Source organism: Cucurbita maxima, unplaced genomic scaffold, assembly GCF_002738345.1.
Source record: "Cucurbita maxima cultivar Rimu unplaced genomic scaffold, Cmax_1.0 Cma_Scf00048, whole genome shotgun sequence".
Taxonomy (NCBI): Eukaryota; Viridiplantae; Streptophyta; class Magnoliopsida; order Cucurbitales; family Cucurbitaceae; genus Cucurbita; species Cucurbita maxima.
The window spans coordinates 841,060-858,466 of record NW_019272064.1 but is presented as its reverse complement, the minus strand read 5'-3'; the positions used below and the strand labels follow the sequence as shown (position 1 = coordinate 858,466).

General features: G+C 36.5%; 1 protein-coding gene across 1 annotated transcript in view; it reads left to right on the top strand.

Moving 5' to 3' along the window:
* Positions 1-17,407, top strand: part of LOC111471047 (serine/threonine-protein kinase TOR) — a 39,435-nt gene that overhangs the window by 6,358 nt on the left and 15,670 nt on the right. Inside the window, exons 6-32 of the mRNA XM_023116735.1 lie at positions 567-726; positions 836-979; positions 1,114-1,283; positions 1,391-1,595; positions 1,672-1,866; positions 4,145-4,297; positions 4,495-4,616; positions 4,744-4,843; positions 4,992-5,087; positions 6,384-6,514; positions 7,228-7,330; positions 7,645-7,827; positions 8,080-8,172; positions 8,262-8,297; positions 8,376-8,474; positions 8,577-8,675; positions 8,835-8,997; positions 9,575-9,699; positions 10,263-10,315; positions 12,373-12,496; positions 12,588-12,773; positions 13,248-13,400; positions 13,470-13,622; positions 15,449-15,520; positions 15,608-15,742; positions 15,887-15,948; positions 16,759-16,856. Of these exons, the coding sequence (XP_022972503.1) occupies positions 567-726; positions 836-979; positions 1,114-1,283; positions 1,391-1,595; positions 1,672-1,866; positions 4,145-4,297; positions 4,495-4,616; positions 4,744-4,843; positions 4,992-5,087; positions 6,384-6,514; positions 7,228-7,330; positions 7,645-7,827; positions 8,080-8,172; positions 8,262-8,297; positions 8,376-8,474; positions 8,577-8,675; positions 8,835-8,997; positions 9,575-9,699; positions 10,263-10,315; positions 12,373-12,496; positions 12,588-12,773; positions 13,248-13,400; positions 13,470-13,622; positions 15,449-15,520; positions 15,608-15,742; positions 15,887-15,948; positions 16,759-16,856 (3,413 nt within the window). The remainder of the gene's footprint in view (positions 1-566; positions 727-835; positions 980-1,113; positions 1,284-1,390; positions 1,596-1,671; positions 1,867-4,144; positions 4,298-4,494; positions 4,617-4,743; positions 4,844-4,991; positions 5,088-6,383; positions 6,515-7,227; positions 7,331-7,644; positions 7,828-8,079; positions 8,173-8,261; positions 8,298-8,375; positions 8,475-8,576; positions 8,676-8,834; positions 8,998-9,574; positions 9,700-10,262; positions 10,316-12,372; positions 12,497-12,587; positions 12,774-13,247; positions 13,401-13,469; positions 13,623-15,448; positions 15,521-15,607; positions 15,743-15,886; positions 15,949-16,758; positions 16,857-17,407) is intronic.

The following is a 17,407-nucleotide window of genomic DNA, read 5'->3' as shown; positions in this document are numbered from 1 at the left end:
AAAAAAAATCAGAAAGAAGAACAGAATGTAAAAAAGATTTGCCCAACTGATTAATGTGACTCTTATTCTCACTTTTGCCATGCCTGTAAATTTCTTACATTTTGGTCTTAGTTAATCAAGTTTTCTCTGTTTGGTTGAGTAATGCATCCTCTAACCAATCATCTCAAAGTGCTTTGGCTTCAGCTTCTCTTAGACTGCGTCTGTCTTTCGAACATTGGTAGCACCTAATTTCCTTACCTTCACTAGTACCTCTTCTCTGTCTCATGAGAAACTAATGGAAAAAAGAATATCGAAGTATCATGTTCTATTTTAGTGCTGTAGTTCCTAAAATTCTAAGTGTGTTTAATAGCATAAAATTATCATTTCTGTTTCGTTTAGAAATATGAAGTCATAAAAATAATAGAATTTAATTCATTTTCCAGCTATAATATTTCTTTTTGAATCTTTACCCATTTTGGGACTTCTCATATGAACTATAGGACCCTGGTATTGAACTGTAGTACATTCTTCTCTATTTAGTCTTTTTGGAAACCACCTGTTGACTGATATATTCTCTATCTTGATAGGAATACCGGTGAATTTATGATGTCAAGATATAGAGAAGTTGCTGATATTGTCCTTAGGTACCTGGATCACCGAGATCGTCTTGTACGATTGAGCATAACTTCATTATTACCTCGAATTGCTCATTTTTTACGTGATAGATTTGTGACAAACTATTTAACGGTCAGTTAATTTTTCCTTCTTATTTGCGATATTGTCTTAGCTTGACAGTTTATCTAAGTGTTTTGGAGCTTATTTGCTTTGTAATTCACATTGTGTGTACAATTTGTAGATATGCATGAATCATATTCTCACTGTTTTGAGAACACCAGCTGAGCGTGCCAGTGGGTTCATTGCGCTTGGAGAGATGGCTGGTGCTTTAGATGGGGAACTCAAACACTATTTGCCGACCATAACACATCACTTACGTGATGCAGTATGCCATCAACTATCTTGCTAGCATTTTTTTTTTTTTTTGCCTTATATGACAGTTATTTTTTTCTCGCAGTGTTGAGAATTTGGTAGCTAGTTTGATGGTTTATGAAATTTATCAAATATCTTAATCTTCAGATTGCTCCTCGTCGTGGTAGACCCTCACTCGAGGCGTTGGCTTGTGTTGGAAGCATTGCAAAAGCCATGGGGCCTGCTATGGAATCTCATGTTCGGGGTCTCCTGGATGTTATGTTCTCAGCTGGTTTGTCCCCTACACTTGTAGAATCTCTGGAGCAAATTACTATCAGGTATACATACATATGTCTTTCACCACTTTTTCTTTCTCGTATGATGTTGTTTGATATTCTTTCCAAAAATCTCATGGTTGCTTCCATTTACTTTTATTTTGTTTCAGTATTCCCTCCTTGCTTCCCAGTATTCAAGAGCGGCTTTTAGAATGCATTTCAGTGGTTCTATCAAAATCACATTCTCCTCAGGGTAGGCCAAATGCTTTGGTGGGAAGGGGAAATGTGATGACAGTTCCTCAGCCAGTGTCAGATCTTTGTGGTTCATCTCTTGTGCAGCTTGCATTGCAAACACTTGCTCGTTTTAACTTTAAGGTTCATTATGTACAATTTGAAAATAACTCGATATAAAAAATTTCTTTTAGTCTACAATTTTGTTTATTTGGTATAGGGTCACGACCTTCTTGAGTTTGCACGGGAGTCAGTCATTGTGTATCTGGATGATGAAGATGGAGCAACACGTAAAGATGCTGCCCTATGTTGTTGTAAATTAGTTGCAAATTCCTTTTCCATCATGACATGCACACAATTTGGTACTAGTAGGCCTAGTCGCGCAGGTGGGAAACGTTGCTGCCTTGTTGAGGAGGTATAAATGGTTTTTGTTTTATGTTATCTTTGGTCATGGAATTGTTGTATTGTTATATTATTATTTTTTTTTGGCAATCATACACTCTTTCTTCTCCCTTTTCTTCTTAAGTTACATCAAGATCCTCACTACTCACTACTAGTTGGTATGCCAGGTTAAGTCTTTTACTTGGATCCTCCTAATTGGATTCCTTCATATTGATCTTATATCATGATATAAGTAAGTAGTTTTTATTGTATTGGCCAAAAACCTGACTAATTGATCTTTACGGTGCTTCTTCTATCAATTAGATCCTTTATCCATATAATAAAGTATCTAGGCATACTTATTTCTTCATATTTCTACTGATATAAAGTTTCATTCTTTGATACAGCTGATACAAATCGTTAGTTTGGACAATACATATGTAGAAAGCCCATCTTTTTCTAGTATTTATTATCGAATTTGCTTATTTATTTTCTTTCCAGAGGTTAAGTTTTTTACTTGGCTAGTCCTCTACAAAAGACTTTTAACACCTTGGACGAGGTGTCAAGGAGGTGCTTAGTGTCAAAACCATACTATGAAGAGAGTAGGTTGTGACCCTCGTGTCGAGTGAAGCAAAGCTGTGACCCTTGAGAAGCGTCCATCTGGCTACGCAAGGATCAATACAAAAGAATACCATGATGTGACCAAGGAGGACGGTGCATCATCCAACAGCATAAGCAAGATAGGGGCAACGAGTAGACATGAACGTCACATATAGGCTTGTTGAAGGGCTAGGTAGGGCCTCGGGCCTTAACCTCGAAAGTTGGGTTCCAAAGGGAATATAGACATGCGGGTTTGGAGTCAAGTCCATCCATATGAAATATGAAAGTTTGCCAAATTTGGTGTTCAATCAGACATCGAACGAATGCTCCACGATATCGTATGTCCGCTTGCCAAAATCATGTCTACACCTGTTAGTTTGGAAATGCCTCGGGAGGCATGGTGCCAACTCTCCACTACCCCTTGGCCTTGTGGCCTAAGTAAGCTACCCTGTGGCACATGCATGTGTCACAGTGAGGGCGAGCGTTCCGAGACAAGTGTCTCGGGCGACTTCCTTTGAAATGGATTTTTCAAGGACAGTACCGGGCGACATGGTGTGTCGATATTGCGCCCCAACCCATGTGTCGGAGGTTGGATTATGCATCCTCTATCTAGTACAGAGTCTGCAAATGACATGACATAGGCATGGGAGGGCCAATGCCTCAATAGAACTCAGATGGATAGATGTTTGTGATGTCCCGATGTGATGAATGACACGTGGGCTAGTTCTCGATTGCATGATCGAGTGAGCTACGATGGCCAACAGCACCCCGTGGCTTAGGATGGCGTCAAGACATATGGACATGTCGATTGGGAACCAAGATGACAGGATGAGATGTGATGTAGCATTGAGAGACCTTGGCCTCGAGTAGAGGCAAGGTTGAGTTGAATGACTTGGCCTAGTGTAGAGGCAAGTTGGTTATGTTGTAGACGATTGAACATGCACGCATAGGCGGCATGTGTGGCCGAACAAGCTTGGATTCTGGACAAGGGATGTTCGATTGACAAAGACAAACTTTGCCTAAGGTCCGACGAACCTACAAAGTGGGGCGAAAAATATATATGGGTTTGGTTTCCCTCAAGGCTGGTCGTGAGTGTGTCAAGATAACGACGCCAGAGGGTCTATGACACCCAACAAATGGAACAATATGTTGTATTCTTTGTTGGAGCACAACAAAGGATCTTGATAAAATTCTTTGGGATTGTGATTTTGCCTGTGCAGTTTGGAATAAGTTTTTTAGGAGTTTGGCCTAGGTTCGGTTTGGCATATAAGCTGCAGAAAGATGATTCATCCTCCGTTTCACAATAAGGGAATGTTTATCTCGCAAACAAGGGTGTGTATCATTTTATGGGGACTTTGAGGAGAGAGGAACAATAGAGTTTTTAGTGGGCTTGAGAGATCTTTGAGGGAGGTCCGGTCTTTTGTTAGATTCTATGTGTCTCAATGTGCTTATATTATAAAGTTGTTTGGTAATTCTCCGATGCAAAAGCCGTCAAATGCGGAAGGTGACAGAGGGAAGATGCTAATGGCCATACATACTTCATGACTGTTTTTGAATTATTGTTTCTTATTATAAAAATTTTGGATTTTCTTGTAAGTTGTTTGTGCATTCCTCACTTCTGTTTTGGCCCTTTTTAGGAATTTTCCATAAAATACGTTGTTCTAACCTGTGCAGCCCACTATGTTTTTGTACTAATATATGCCTTTTTACAGCTTGTGGAAAAGCTTCTTATTGCAGCTGTTGCAGATGCTGATGTTACTGTTCGCAATTCCATCTTTGTTTCTCTACATGGGAATAGGGGTTTTGACGATTTTATAGCACAGGCTGATAGTCTGAGTGCAGTATTTGCTGCACTTAATGATGAGGTAATTCATTACTTTTAAATTATGGTTTCAGCATGACAAGTGCAGTTTGCTTTGGTGTGTTATTATGCTGGGTGCAATGACAATTTTCAGAGCAGTGCTGGACTCTGAACTTTTTTGAATAGTGCTTGATGATGTCTTGTTTCTTTTAAGGATCAAATTTATTTTCACAAGTGTGCGAATTTGATACAATGATGTAGGATTTTGATGTTCGAGAGTATGCAATATCTGTCGCTGGGAGATTATCTGAAAAAAATCCTGCATATGTTCTTCCAGCACTTCGTCGCCATCTTATACAATTGTTAACCTATTTGGACCAGAGGTAATCTTAAGCAGGTTTTTGTCTTGGATTCTTAAATCTATCATTTTTAATTGATAATGAACATTATAACTTATAGATAGAAGTTCAATTTATTGCAAGGCATCAGTTAATTTTTTAAAGTTAGCAGTGCAGATAATAAATGCCGAGAAGAAAGTGCGAAGTTGTTGGGTTGCTTGATACGCAATTGTGAACGATTAATACTTCCTTACATTGCTCCAGTCCACAAGGTTCAGTAAATCATATATTGCTCATCAACTTCTGTGTCTCTCTTTCATGCAAACACTTGCACTCTCACACTCTCTACATGCACTCTATCTCTTGCACTCCGTCTGTCTGTCTCTTTTCTCTCATCTGTACATTGGATATTTCATGTAGGCACTTGTGGCAAGGCTTAGCGAGGGCACTGGGGTGAATGCTAATAATGGCATTATCACTGGAGTTCTGGTTACTGTTGGAGATCTTGCTAGAGTGGTGGGTGACCTTATGCATGTTTCTGGCATTAAGCATTCCAAATAATTATTCTGTTTTACAAATTAAATCTTGTTTATGAGTTAGGGAATTTGACCATCCTTTTGGCCTGCCTCTCCCCTTCCCTTCTAAACGATGTTTCATGTGTAGTTGGTGTACCATGCTCTCAATTTTTCTGCTGGTCAGGATTGTTGTTGTAGTGTTAATGTTTTTGTCATGTCATGTTTTTTTGTTTGTTTGGAATAATTACCATTTCCAAGAGAAGAATATAAGAGGGGGAATGTGTTTTGTCCTAGTAACTTGTGGAGCACATATGCTTTGGTTGAATGACCCTCTTAACACTTGTGTAACATTCGGCAAGAGCATTTTTTTTTTTGATGAAAAAACTAAGAGCATTTATCTCAACATAGAAAATGGTGTTGTAGTTTGTTGGTGTAAGGTTTCCCTTCAGTGATGTCTAGAGGTGGACCTTGTTTTCTGCGGTCCATTGGAATTGTCATTTTTCAATATAATTTTCTGAAGGACCCACAATGACATTAAACTCTTGGACACAAACATCCCTTGAAAGGTTGCAATTGCAATACATCCTTTTGTTGCATTGGGGTCTACAAACACAAGATTTTATTAGGTCCACTTTTTGCTGCCACTTTAATTCCAGCTGCTCTTGCACTGTACCCAGGTATAAGATTACTGTCAACGAGGAAATTGCACTTTGAGATATCGATGTACAAGTTCATTGGTTCATCGAACAATAAAATCTTTTATCGTAAATGTTTCTTTGTCTGCTTTACTGTATGCATATCATCAAATTAGGCTATCCAATTGTGTCTAAAAATGGATGTAGGGTTTCAATTGCAAGGGGCCATAAAGGTATAGGGTTTCATTTGTTCACTCAAAGGATATGACTAACCACTTATAAAGTCTTTGTAAAGGCTGTCTTCCACATATTTGGATTTGGTGGTAGCCACTTATTAGGTCTGATTTTAAATATGGAGGTACTACTTAATTGATGAGATCAAAAGTCTAGAAATTGTGAATCAATAACTGTACTGATTGTTATTTGGTTTTTGGACCTTGTGATATAAGTTATTTAATATCTTGTTTCTTACCATTATAAAGAAAAGTGCGTGTAAACCTATAAAAAAAAATTAATTCTGCTTGCATTTTCCCCCTTTGTTTAGGAATTCCTCAATTTGGAGCACGGTCAAATGTTTCACAAAAAAATAAATAAATAAAAAATAGAGCATGTCAATGTGTTACAAATTTTCGTTTCTTTATTTTCTCTATGGTTGTTGACAGGGTGGTTTTGCAATGAGACAATACCTCCCTGAACTCGTGCCGTTGATTGTTGAAGCCCTGTTGGACGGAGCTGCTGTTGCAAAACGTGAAGTGGCTGTCTCTACCCTTGGTCAAGTTGTTCAGAGCACAGGGTATACGACCTTTTCATAATGCCTTTAATGTTTATGGATTCTCATGTTTACCTTAGGGTCTTTGTTAAGGCATATATCTGGAGTTTGGACCCAACCTAATCTCTTAGGTTGCAATTTTTTCTAACCTAAATGATTCTGATTAGATGGCAGACCAATCCCAATCAAACCAACATTTTCATTGAATGATTTTAGTCTCGTTGGGTAAAATCTACTTTCAAAATGTATGGAAAACAATAGTGGAGTAATACTACTTTGAAATATCCATTACCTATTTTTCCACTTTGAATTAATGGAAGTAGCTCTCTGTAGATCGATCGTGAGGAACAATAGAATATATGGCTTGATGGATTTGAATATGCTAGATTAAGGGCTCATGTTGATGTTCTCTTTTGAAGCCTTTTTTGTTGGTGTTTCATTACTGGATGTTTAAATCGGAATGTTTCTATTTTTCCTTTGTATTTTTTGGCAACTTTATTGTTTGTATTTCACTCATTTTTGTATCTTCTACGCATTACGCTCTTTTAATTTCTGCAATGAATTGTTTAAAAATAGCGTGTCCTTTTTGTTTTGTCCTACATATGTAAATTGTTCTATTAAAAAAAAAATATTTCTACATTGGAAGAAGCCTTGAATGGCATTTTCTTTTATTTTCTTTGTAATTTTACCCCCCCTTCATGATGACGGAAGAATTAATATTTTCACTGTCATGACAGGTATGTTATAACTCCGTACAATGAGTACCCGTTGTTGCTTGGCCTGCTGTTAAAATTGCTTAATGGTGAGCTAGCTTGGTCTACTAGACGTGAAGTTTTAAAGGTAGCTATTCTATAACCAGACAAAGTGTCTCATACTAATTTTAAAGATTTTAAGTTCATCTCTTTATTTTTTGGATAATATTTATCGAAGTGTTGCTTCTAAAGTAGTTTTTAAGTGAACCCAATTTTTATTAAGTGTTCTTTATTCATTAAGATTTTTTTTTTTAAAAAAAAAAAGATTATGATTGTTTAAAATCATTCCAGAAGCATGCTAAACAAATTATTAATAAGCATTTGTTTTCAAAATTTATTTCGAACACACTAGAAGTTTATATCATTAACGTGCTCAATTCTAAATCAATTGACCTTCATCAGGTTCTAGGAATAATGGGTGCTCTGGATCCTCATGTGCACAAAAGGAACCAACTAAGTTTGCCAGGGTCTCATGGAGAAGTTACACGTGCAGCAAGTGATTCTGGTCAACATATTCAATCTGTGGATGAACTTCCTATGGAGCTGTGGCCCTCGTTTGCAACATCCGAGGATTATTTTTCCACGGTACTCTGCTCGATGAAGTACAGTACATATATACACAATTCTAAAAGTTTGTTAAGGTGTCAATTAAACATTGGATTCAATTAAGTGGTCCAGATCTAGTTCCCTTTTGGGGCCATCAACTGTCATATATGTTTCACTAGGTTTCTAAATTATGAGATATTTGAATTGAAAATAAGTCATAAATAGAGGAATGAGAAAGATAGGTGTTTCTGGTACTCGTACTTGTGTTTTCACCTGTATTAAAATCTTCAGGTGGCAATTAATTCACTCTTAAGAATACTTCGGGATCCTTCCCTTGCGAGTTATCATCTTAAGGTGGTTGGATCGCTTATGTTCATATTCAAGGTATGCAGATGAAGCAATTATTTTCTAGTTAGTTGTGAGTTTGCTCCATTGTAACTAATTTTTCCATTTTTTTTGATGTACAAATATAGTCTATGGGCCTCGGTTCTGTTCCATACTTACCCAAGGTCAGTTTATGTGATGATGAATTTAATTAATTTGGAAATTGTTCACTTGTCTAAATTCTTTCCTGCTATCAACTTCAGGTTTTGCCCGATCTGTTCCACACTGTTAGTACATGTGATGATACTTTGAAGGACTTCATAACGTGGAAACTTGGAACTCTAGTGTCTATTGTCCGCCAGGTTTATAACAAACTGCAGTGTATTGGCATTTTATCCATGCTATAAATGATTTGGTTATCCAAGAATACTCTAAAGCTTATGCTTATGCTTATGCTTGTGCAGCACATTCGCAAATATTTACCTGAATTGCTCTCTCTTATATCAGAATTGTGGTCATCCTTCAATTTTCCCTCTACCATTCGTCCTCCGCTTGGCTATCCGGTTAGCATGTTTTCTCATCTTTTATTTTTTATANGGGGGGGGGGGGGGGGGGGGGGGGGACTTGGTGGTGGTTGTTAATTGACCTTTCAGTTTCATTCTTCATGCTTTATACCATTGAATAGCTTCTGACTGATTTTGTATTTTAATTTGTTTGTTTAGGTTCTTCACTTAGTGGAACAACTTTGTTTAGCTCTCAATGATGAGTTCAGAATGATTCTTCACATTATTCTTCCTTGTTGTATTCAAGTACTAAGTGATGCTGAGCGGTGTAATGATTATACCTATGTTCTTGATATTCTTCACACTCTTGAAGTTTTTGGGGGTTAGTACACATTGTATTTGGACTACAGTTTTATTATTATTATTTTCTCTCAGTTATGTAGCTTTCAGTGTAAAGCTTCTTGTAGTTAATACTGTTCTTGTTTAATCACTGATCCACCCAAATGAATGTCACTATTGTAGTCAACTAGCAATGTACATCACTTTTTCTCTTTTTCGTTTGTTTTCTCCCCCCCCCCCCCCCCCCCCCCCCCCCCCCCCCCCCCCCCCCCCCCCCCCCCCCCCCCCCCCCCCCCCCCCCCCCCCCCCCAACACCACCAAGTTCTCCTGTTGTAGTGAGTTGGTCAAGGAATGCTTAACATGAAGATTCAGGATTTAGTTTATCATAATGAAATAAAGAGATTTTATATTGTAGTTACCTTAAAATAAAATTTCTTAGATGCAAATTTTCCTTTTCTTTCCCGTTCCACAATGATTCCAAATAATGTATCATGAACATGAATAATTCTTGTATTTCTCATTTTGTTTTATGCTAAGTGAGGTTTTTACTGGTTTATGTCGTTAGTTTTTTTCCTATTTAATGTAACCTGTTGTGCTTGAACATATAATTCATGTTGAAGGCACATTGGACGAACATATGCATCTTCTTCTTCCTGCACTCATTCGTTTATTCAAGGTGGATGCTCCAGTAGACATAAGACGTGCTTCAATCAGAACTTTGACAAGATTAATCCCTCGTGTGCAGGTTCATCATTGACCCCCCATGTGCATATGCTAGTTTACTTATTTATTTATTTATTTATATTTATTTATTATTATTATTTTTTTCTTCTTCTCTTTTATACATTAGAAGAAGTTTTACTGATATTATTTTTTAAAATATTTTTTAATGTTAGAAACAAAATATTATTGATCTGAAATTAAGGTGTACAAAAATGAGTGAATCAAGGGTATCCCCGAAGTAAAGAGATAAATCGTCATACAGTTTAGAAATTTCAGTTTTTTTTTTTAATTTTAATTTGGCAGTTGAGAAATTGGAAGTTGCAGAGAGATAGGAGAGATTTAGACGATGAGATGTTTTATTATGCATCTTGCACTGATTGAGGTCTAATATCACCAGCTGGTGATTTTGAACAAGCTTTCGCTTTTACAATTGAAGAGGTTTTTAACAAAAATAGTTTAATGAACTTCATGATAAAGTGTATGTGTTGTAATAATATCATAAACACTTTTTTCCCAAGAAGAAAATCTTTAAGTAATTTTTTATATTTCTCGTCTCATTTTATCTTACTGTAATAATTTTGTCAGGTAACTGGCCATATATCTTCTCTTGTGCATCACCTCAAGCTTGTCTTGGATGGGTCAGTCTCTCTCCTTCTTCCTTCTTTGTATATATAAATAATATAAATACATACATAATGAACAAATATTCTAGATATCAGCTTCGTAAGAAAATTAATATTTGAATGCTACATATTTATCTAGTGCTGAAGCAATAACAATATCTGGATAATGAAGAACCTTTTACTCAATAATTAAACTTAATACTTAAATCAATAAAAAAAAACAGTGTCTTAAAGACAAAAAGTTTAGCCATGTTCTAAGAGATTAATTAGGCGGAGGCTGGGGCTTGTGCTTGACACAACTTGCTCTAAGTTATCTTCTTAACCTTAGTTATTTCATGCCAGTGGGCGATGGCGAAAGTCAATCTTGAAAAGAATTTGAAGCTAGTTGTGGAGTAGTGGGCATGAAAAAAAAGAGAGGAAGATGTGTCCATTGACATTTACCTTGAGGTTTCTTTGAATAGTTAATTTTCAAGAGCCACAATCAACATCCCTGAAATCAAAGATATACCACCCTTTTGACATAAGACCTTTGATTATTTTTCTAAACTCATTGATGCCAAGACCACTCAGTGAAAAGAGAGGCTGTATCCTTTGACCAGTTCACTAGATGGTTCCCACATCATTGGTAATTCTATGTCAAACAAAGTTTTTAACAATTGTCTCCAAGATTATACTTTTTTATTTTTGTTGTAATTCGAAATGGAGAGGTAATACAAAGAAATTTCGTTGAGGTGGCCAAAGTCAAACTTTCTCCTTTGGGGTATAGAAAAACTTTACCACTTTGCTATTTTACCTTGAACTCTGTCAAAATAGAAGAGAGGAAGGCATTCCTCTCAGTTGCAGCCTGAGATAGGAGAAGGTGAGAGTCACAATTATACTCGAAAATCGAGACCTTCTAGGCCTCATCTTTGTGGTCACCTATTGAAGGAAAGGAAGAAGCTTCTTTGGTTGGCTACCATTCGACCCCTCTTTTGGAATCTTTGGGGAGAAAGGAACAACCCAGTTTTCAATAATAAGTTCATCTCAAATGGCAATCATTTTAGAAAATACTTGTTATACTGCCTTTTATTGGTGTAAATGCTCCACTTCACAGATTATAGTTTTTTTTATCTAGCCCGCTAATTGGAGGGTTTTGTTTTTTTCATCCACCTACAGTTGCTAGGTTCTTCCCTTTTCTTTGTTTATTTCATTTATCAATGGAAACATTTGTTTCCTTCTAAAAGAAAACTGCGCTGGATAATAGTTCTTACCTTAATAATGGTTTTACCTCCAGAGCATAAATCCTGTGTTGTGTTGGCTTGTTTGAGGGGTGTCAAGTATTTGAGAAAATTTTCATTAAAAAAAAAACATGTTCTATTTGGGAAAGGAAGACCATTAGTATTATAAATCACATCCTATACTTCCCATTTATTTCAGGCTTGAAGATTAACAAGAGTAAGTATCCGGTGTTAGGCTTGAATGATGATCCTTGAAATTTAGATAGATGGAAATCACTAATGGATTATGAGGTCGGCTCTTGCCCCTTCTTGTATCTAGGTTTACCATTTGGAAATAATTTCATTTTTGGGACCAGGTCAAAAAATCCAATTCTTAAACACCTTGCCTCTTGGAAGATGAGCTTCTTCTCTAAGGGAGGTGCATGGTAGGATAAACTCTAATCTAGTTGGTTTTGAGTAGAATCTTGACTTGCTTCCTCTCTTTGTTTTAGATCCTTAGGTCAGTTGATGAGAGATTCTCTGTGGGGCATGTTTGACAAGGGGAAGGGATTGCATGTAGATAAGTAGGATATGGGGTCCAAACCGATGGACCACCATGGTAACTTGAAAGTGTAATGAGGCTGAGTGGTTGTGACTTCCTTCGGAGTTTGACACCGTGTGGCACTTTCCTCTATGAACTAAAGTTTGTTTCTCGTTAGAAGAGTCTATTTCACCTTAAGGACGAATTATGTTTTGCGGTAATATTTTCCTGTTTCTTTGGAACAGTCATGAATTACACAGATTTGTGCCCTTTGTTTACCCATTTTTCTTCTTCATTTTACTCCTTCATTTGATATTAAAATTTTGTTTGTACAGGAAGAATGATGAGCTCCAAAAGGATGCCGTTGATGCACTTTGTTGCCTAGCCCAGGCTCTTGGGGAAGATTTCACTGTTTTTATTCCATCAATACACAAGCTCCTATTGAAACATCGCTTGCGGGTTTTCCTACTCTTTTGACAACATTTAAATAATTTATTATGCATATTTAATTGTATTTGGAGAATGATAAGTGAATGTTACCCTTTATCAGCATAAAGAATTTGAGGAAATTGAGGGACGTTTACGAAGACGAGAGCCACTGATCTTGGGGAGCACTACTGCTCAACGGTTGAGTCGGCGAGTTCCAGTGGAAGTCATCAGTGATCCTCTAAATGATGGTGACTTTGACCCTTATGAAGATAGGTCTGATGTGCATAAACAGTTTAGAGGTCACCAGGTATTTGTGATTTGATTTGTATAATGTACCTGAGCTCCTGCAGACAGAACTCATTTTGAAATGTTCATTTCTCTAGTTAGTGAATAGTTTTGGATGAGTAAGAAGAAACTAATCAGATTTCAAATAATGTACATTTGTGAAGGAGACAATATCTGGTTTTGAAATGAAAGAAAGAAGAAAGCAAATTTTAATCAGTCTTGTAACTGATCTTATAAAATAAGAAATAAACATTGGTTACTATGAAAACTAACTTTAGCCATCCTTCACAATGGAGGAAAAAAATGTATGTTTGCTGAATATTGTGGTAGTACTATCTTTTTAAATGCAATGGTAAAACAAGTTGTATGTTTCTTTTGTCCTCTTTTTATGCATTCAAGTCTCTTGGACTTGCACGTCCCAGATGTTATCCAATCATCTTTTTTTCCTTGAGATGCCAATAGTACATATTGTTTGAAATTACAGTTTTTGGTATAGGTTAATGATGGCCGATTGCGCACTGCTGGAGAGGCTTCCCAGCGAAGTACTAAGGAAGATTGGGCTGAATGGATGAGGCATTTCAGCATTGAGCTTCTTAAGGAATCACCTTCACCTGCATTACGGACCTGTGCAAGACTTGCGCAGCTGCAGGTTAGCTTTGTGGAATTTATTTGCACTTATATCTTCAAAAGATGGATTCTGATTGTATGTTATTGGCAGCCTTTTGTCGGGCGTGAGTTATTTGCAGCTGGTTTTGTTAGCTGTTGGGCACAATTAAACGAGACAAGTCAGACACAATTAGTCCGGAGCTTGGAGATGGCCTTTTCCTCCCCAAATATTCCTCCTGAAATTTTGGCGACCCTTCTTAACCTGGTTTGTTTCTAGCATGGTTTATTTTTTAATTCATATAGTTTAATTTTGTGGGTGCAAATACTTCACTTATTTGATAACGTTAGTGAACTCCTCATGTTGTGCTAACAGTAAACTAGTTAAGTACTGTAATGCTGTGAGTGTTTACTCCAAGCTATAGCGAGCATCTTAAAAATGAATAGGTGCTGAATAGGATTAGTGTTCTGGATGGTTTGAATGAATCTAGCCAGCGGTTGAGCTAAATTTATAGGGTGTTTTTTTGGAGGACCTCCTTCATAAGGGAGATTTGTTGGAGACAAAAGGCTAAAATAAAGTGGATGACAAACATACTTATTTCTTTTGTAAAATTACCCGTTCAAGGACTAAGATGAAAATTTTCTCCCTTGATGGAGAAAATGCTAGGATGGTGCCTGGTAGAAGAGGAGATTTTCCGTTCTCTTTGCTCTCCTTGGCTTTCCATAGACATTTATTATCCCATCTTTGTGAAGGATAGGGAAGGGTTGGAGGCTCCTTTCTTGTTAGAGATATAAAAGGTGGTCTTTAGCTTTGATTATGTTGAGGCACCTGGTTTTGATGGATTGCTTTATCAACAGGAATGGGAGCTCATTAACGAGGACTTCTGCAAAGTCTTCAAGGAGTTTTATGAACGAAGGGATCATCGATTCCTTCATGATGGACTGTCTTGCGTTGAGTAGGGCAGGGACCTTATTTAGTTAGATGGAAGATGGAAGGTTGTGCCAAAGTTGGTTGAGGGAGGGAGGGTCAAACGTAGGAAACTTCAGAGTACACAATGAGGCCCACTTAGCCAAGTAGTTGTGGTGTTTTCTTCAAAGCCTAACACTCTGTGGGATTGGATCATCGTGGTTATATAGGGGTTGTCCTCTTCTAAGCAAAGGTCAATTTTGGGGGTGAGAGGCACTTGTGGGAACTCTTCAAAGGCTTACCTTCTTATTGAGTTACTCCTTTTAAGTTTAATAAAATTTGGAGTCAAAGATCTCTTTTGTATTTGTTTTTCCCATCTTCCTTGATGGCTGTCTTACTTGGTTCGAGGGATTCTATATCTTTCAACTCTGATTTTGTACATCGCCTTCCACTTATTGTTATCTCTTCCTTGATTTCTTAATTGTTGGCTCCATTTTACCTCGTGTGACTGTTCCCATCCAAACCCCTTCATGTTTTTCTCTTTTACCTTTCTTTTTTCCGCCTGGTCATGCATAGGAAGATAAACTCTTTTGATTTGATACAAAGAGTTGGTCCATGATGTTGGGTTCACTTGAGGTGTATTTTGTGTAATACCTTGGGGAACTGCTGTACTTCGAAGATGCAACTTTGCTTCTTCAACTTAAGATGCATATTTGGAATCTTTTGATATTTGCTTAGCTTATAGTAGTTCATATTAATCAATGGTTGAGTAGGCATTGTTTTAAACCCCCCACGAGTGGGGAAAGAGTTTTGTGGAGATCGGCCTATCTTATGCAACATTGTGGCCAGGAAGAATAGGAAGATTTTTAGGAGGAAAGATCATGGTGGAGGTTTGTTTTTGTAAATATAAATTGCTTCTTAATCTTAATAGTTGGAGTTCTTTTCTTTCATTCTTTGGTTGTTATGCTTATTTGTTTTATGAAAGTATGGTTATATGTATATGGGTAGAAAATAACTTTTGTATTCATTAACCTATGATTGATAGCTTTAGGATCTCCTTAAATTTTGGCAGTAAATTATCTCATTTGTACTGATGTTTTCAATGCAGCATATTCAAACATCTCGTGCTTATCTCTTAACTGCTATTTTTGTTCTTTGTATTGTGGAATATGTTGGAAATTTGGCAGGCGGAGTTTATGGAACATGATGAGAAGCATCTTCCTATTGACATTCGTCTTCTTGGTGCTCTTGCAGAGAAGGTAAACTCTATGTTTCAGTATGAAGTTATAGCTCATATGTGTTTGAAGGAGGAACAAATAGACAATTTATTGTGAGAATTTATTCAGTGTCGTGCATTCGCCAAAGCTCTGCATTACAAAGAAATGGAATTTAGGGATGCGAGTACCAAGAAGATGGATACCAATCCTGTTGCTGTAGTGGAAGCACTTATTCATATAAACAATCAGTTGCACCAACATGAGGTTAACTTTTTTTTTTTTTTTCATTTTCTTCCATGCATATAATTTAAGCTAATATTTCATGTGGTTTGACTGCTTACTTTCAATGGATCGTGCTATCTTCAAATATTCATTGCCACTTCAGTGATCTGTGTTTGTGTTTTCTAGGCTGCTGTCGGAATATTGACATATGCTCAACAACATCTGGGGGTTCAGCTGAAAGAGTCCTGGTAACTTAGAATGTTCTGTTTTTTCTTTTTCTTTTTTCCTTTCATATCTTGATATTGAGTATTTTGTTGTTTGAATTATTTGGGGGTTAAGACAATTTTCCAGTTTGGTTATTAGAAGGAATACTAATGAACTCGTGCTTTTTGTTCAGTTTAATTAAATTAAAAGTTCAAAGCTAAAACTGACTCGGACAGCCAATTACAAAAATGAAAATGTTGTTGTTTTAACTTTAATGGTTTTCAACTTTTTAATAATATGGTTTTGATTAAATAATGGTTTACGTTAGCTTTGAACATTTTTAAGTTTAATCCATTAAAACCCATTTATTTATTGATATTTGAATTAATCATTTATCTATTGTTAATTTCGATTGACTGTCAGTCAAAGTAGCCAAGTAAAATATTATTTTATTGAAGACAATAAATTTATATATTCACTATTAAGGGTGGGTGATTATGGAACTCAAAATTTTTAACGGGATTGAATTGAAGTTTTGGAGTATCTTTAGGGTGCCTATGGTGATGATAATAGAGTCCTCCCATAATATAGGAAGTATGAATAATACTTTTGTCTCTCTCAAACATGGGATATTACCAACAACTCACTCCATGGTATAAATCCGATTTCAGACAACCACTTCGGATTTCTCTGTCAAATGAAATAGTGTAGGTGGGATTTCCTCCATTTCCCTACTATTAGGAATTCATTTACTTGTATTCTCTTGTAATCCTTTAACAATGTAATTGAGCAATGTTAGCTTTAAATTTGGTGGATTTGAAACGAATAGTAAGCACCTTATTTGCTATTTTAAGGTATGAGAAGCTGCAACGTTGGGAAGATGCTCTTAAGGCATATACTGCCAAGGCATCCCAAGCATCAAATCCACATCTTGTATTAGACGCCATGTTAGGTTTGTGACTTGTTGACATCTCATTACTTACACTTATGTCTTGTTCTGTTTCCCTGTTATAAATGTATTTATCCTCTTTTAACTTGTATCATTGAGCAATAAGTTGATTACTTCTGCATATCGATTGCAAGAACGGTGGGGCAGTTTTGATATTAAAAAAAAAGGAATTCTGTTACCTAATAATGATCATGTACATTGATTAACTAGTTATATGTGCTCTTTATACTGGAGGAGTAGAATTTAAACTCGTACCTGTAATTTTGTAAAGAACATTCTAACTAAACTAAAATTACAAAATTAAAATTTTACTTCATTAGTTTTAATGTCCAGCCTTAAAGATGGTAGAGTCGATGATTATTTCTGTCTGTATGCAGGTTTAATCTATTTATGACAAGATGTAATTAAACTAAAAATAAACCTCTTGACTAACTTGTGGATTTGATGGATTTCAATGGCTCTTAGCCTGGTTTTTTAGTTGTTTTCATACACACACACACATATAAAGCCGAAATCAAAAGGAGCAAAACTAAATGAGAAAGGGCATAGTTGCA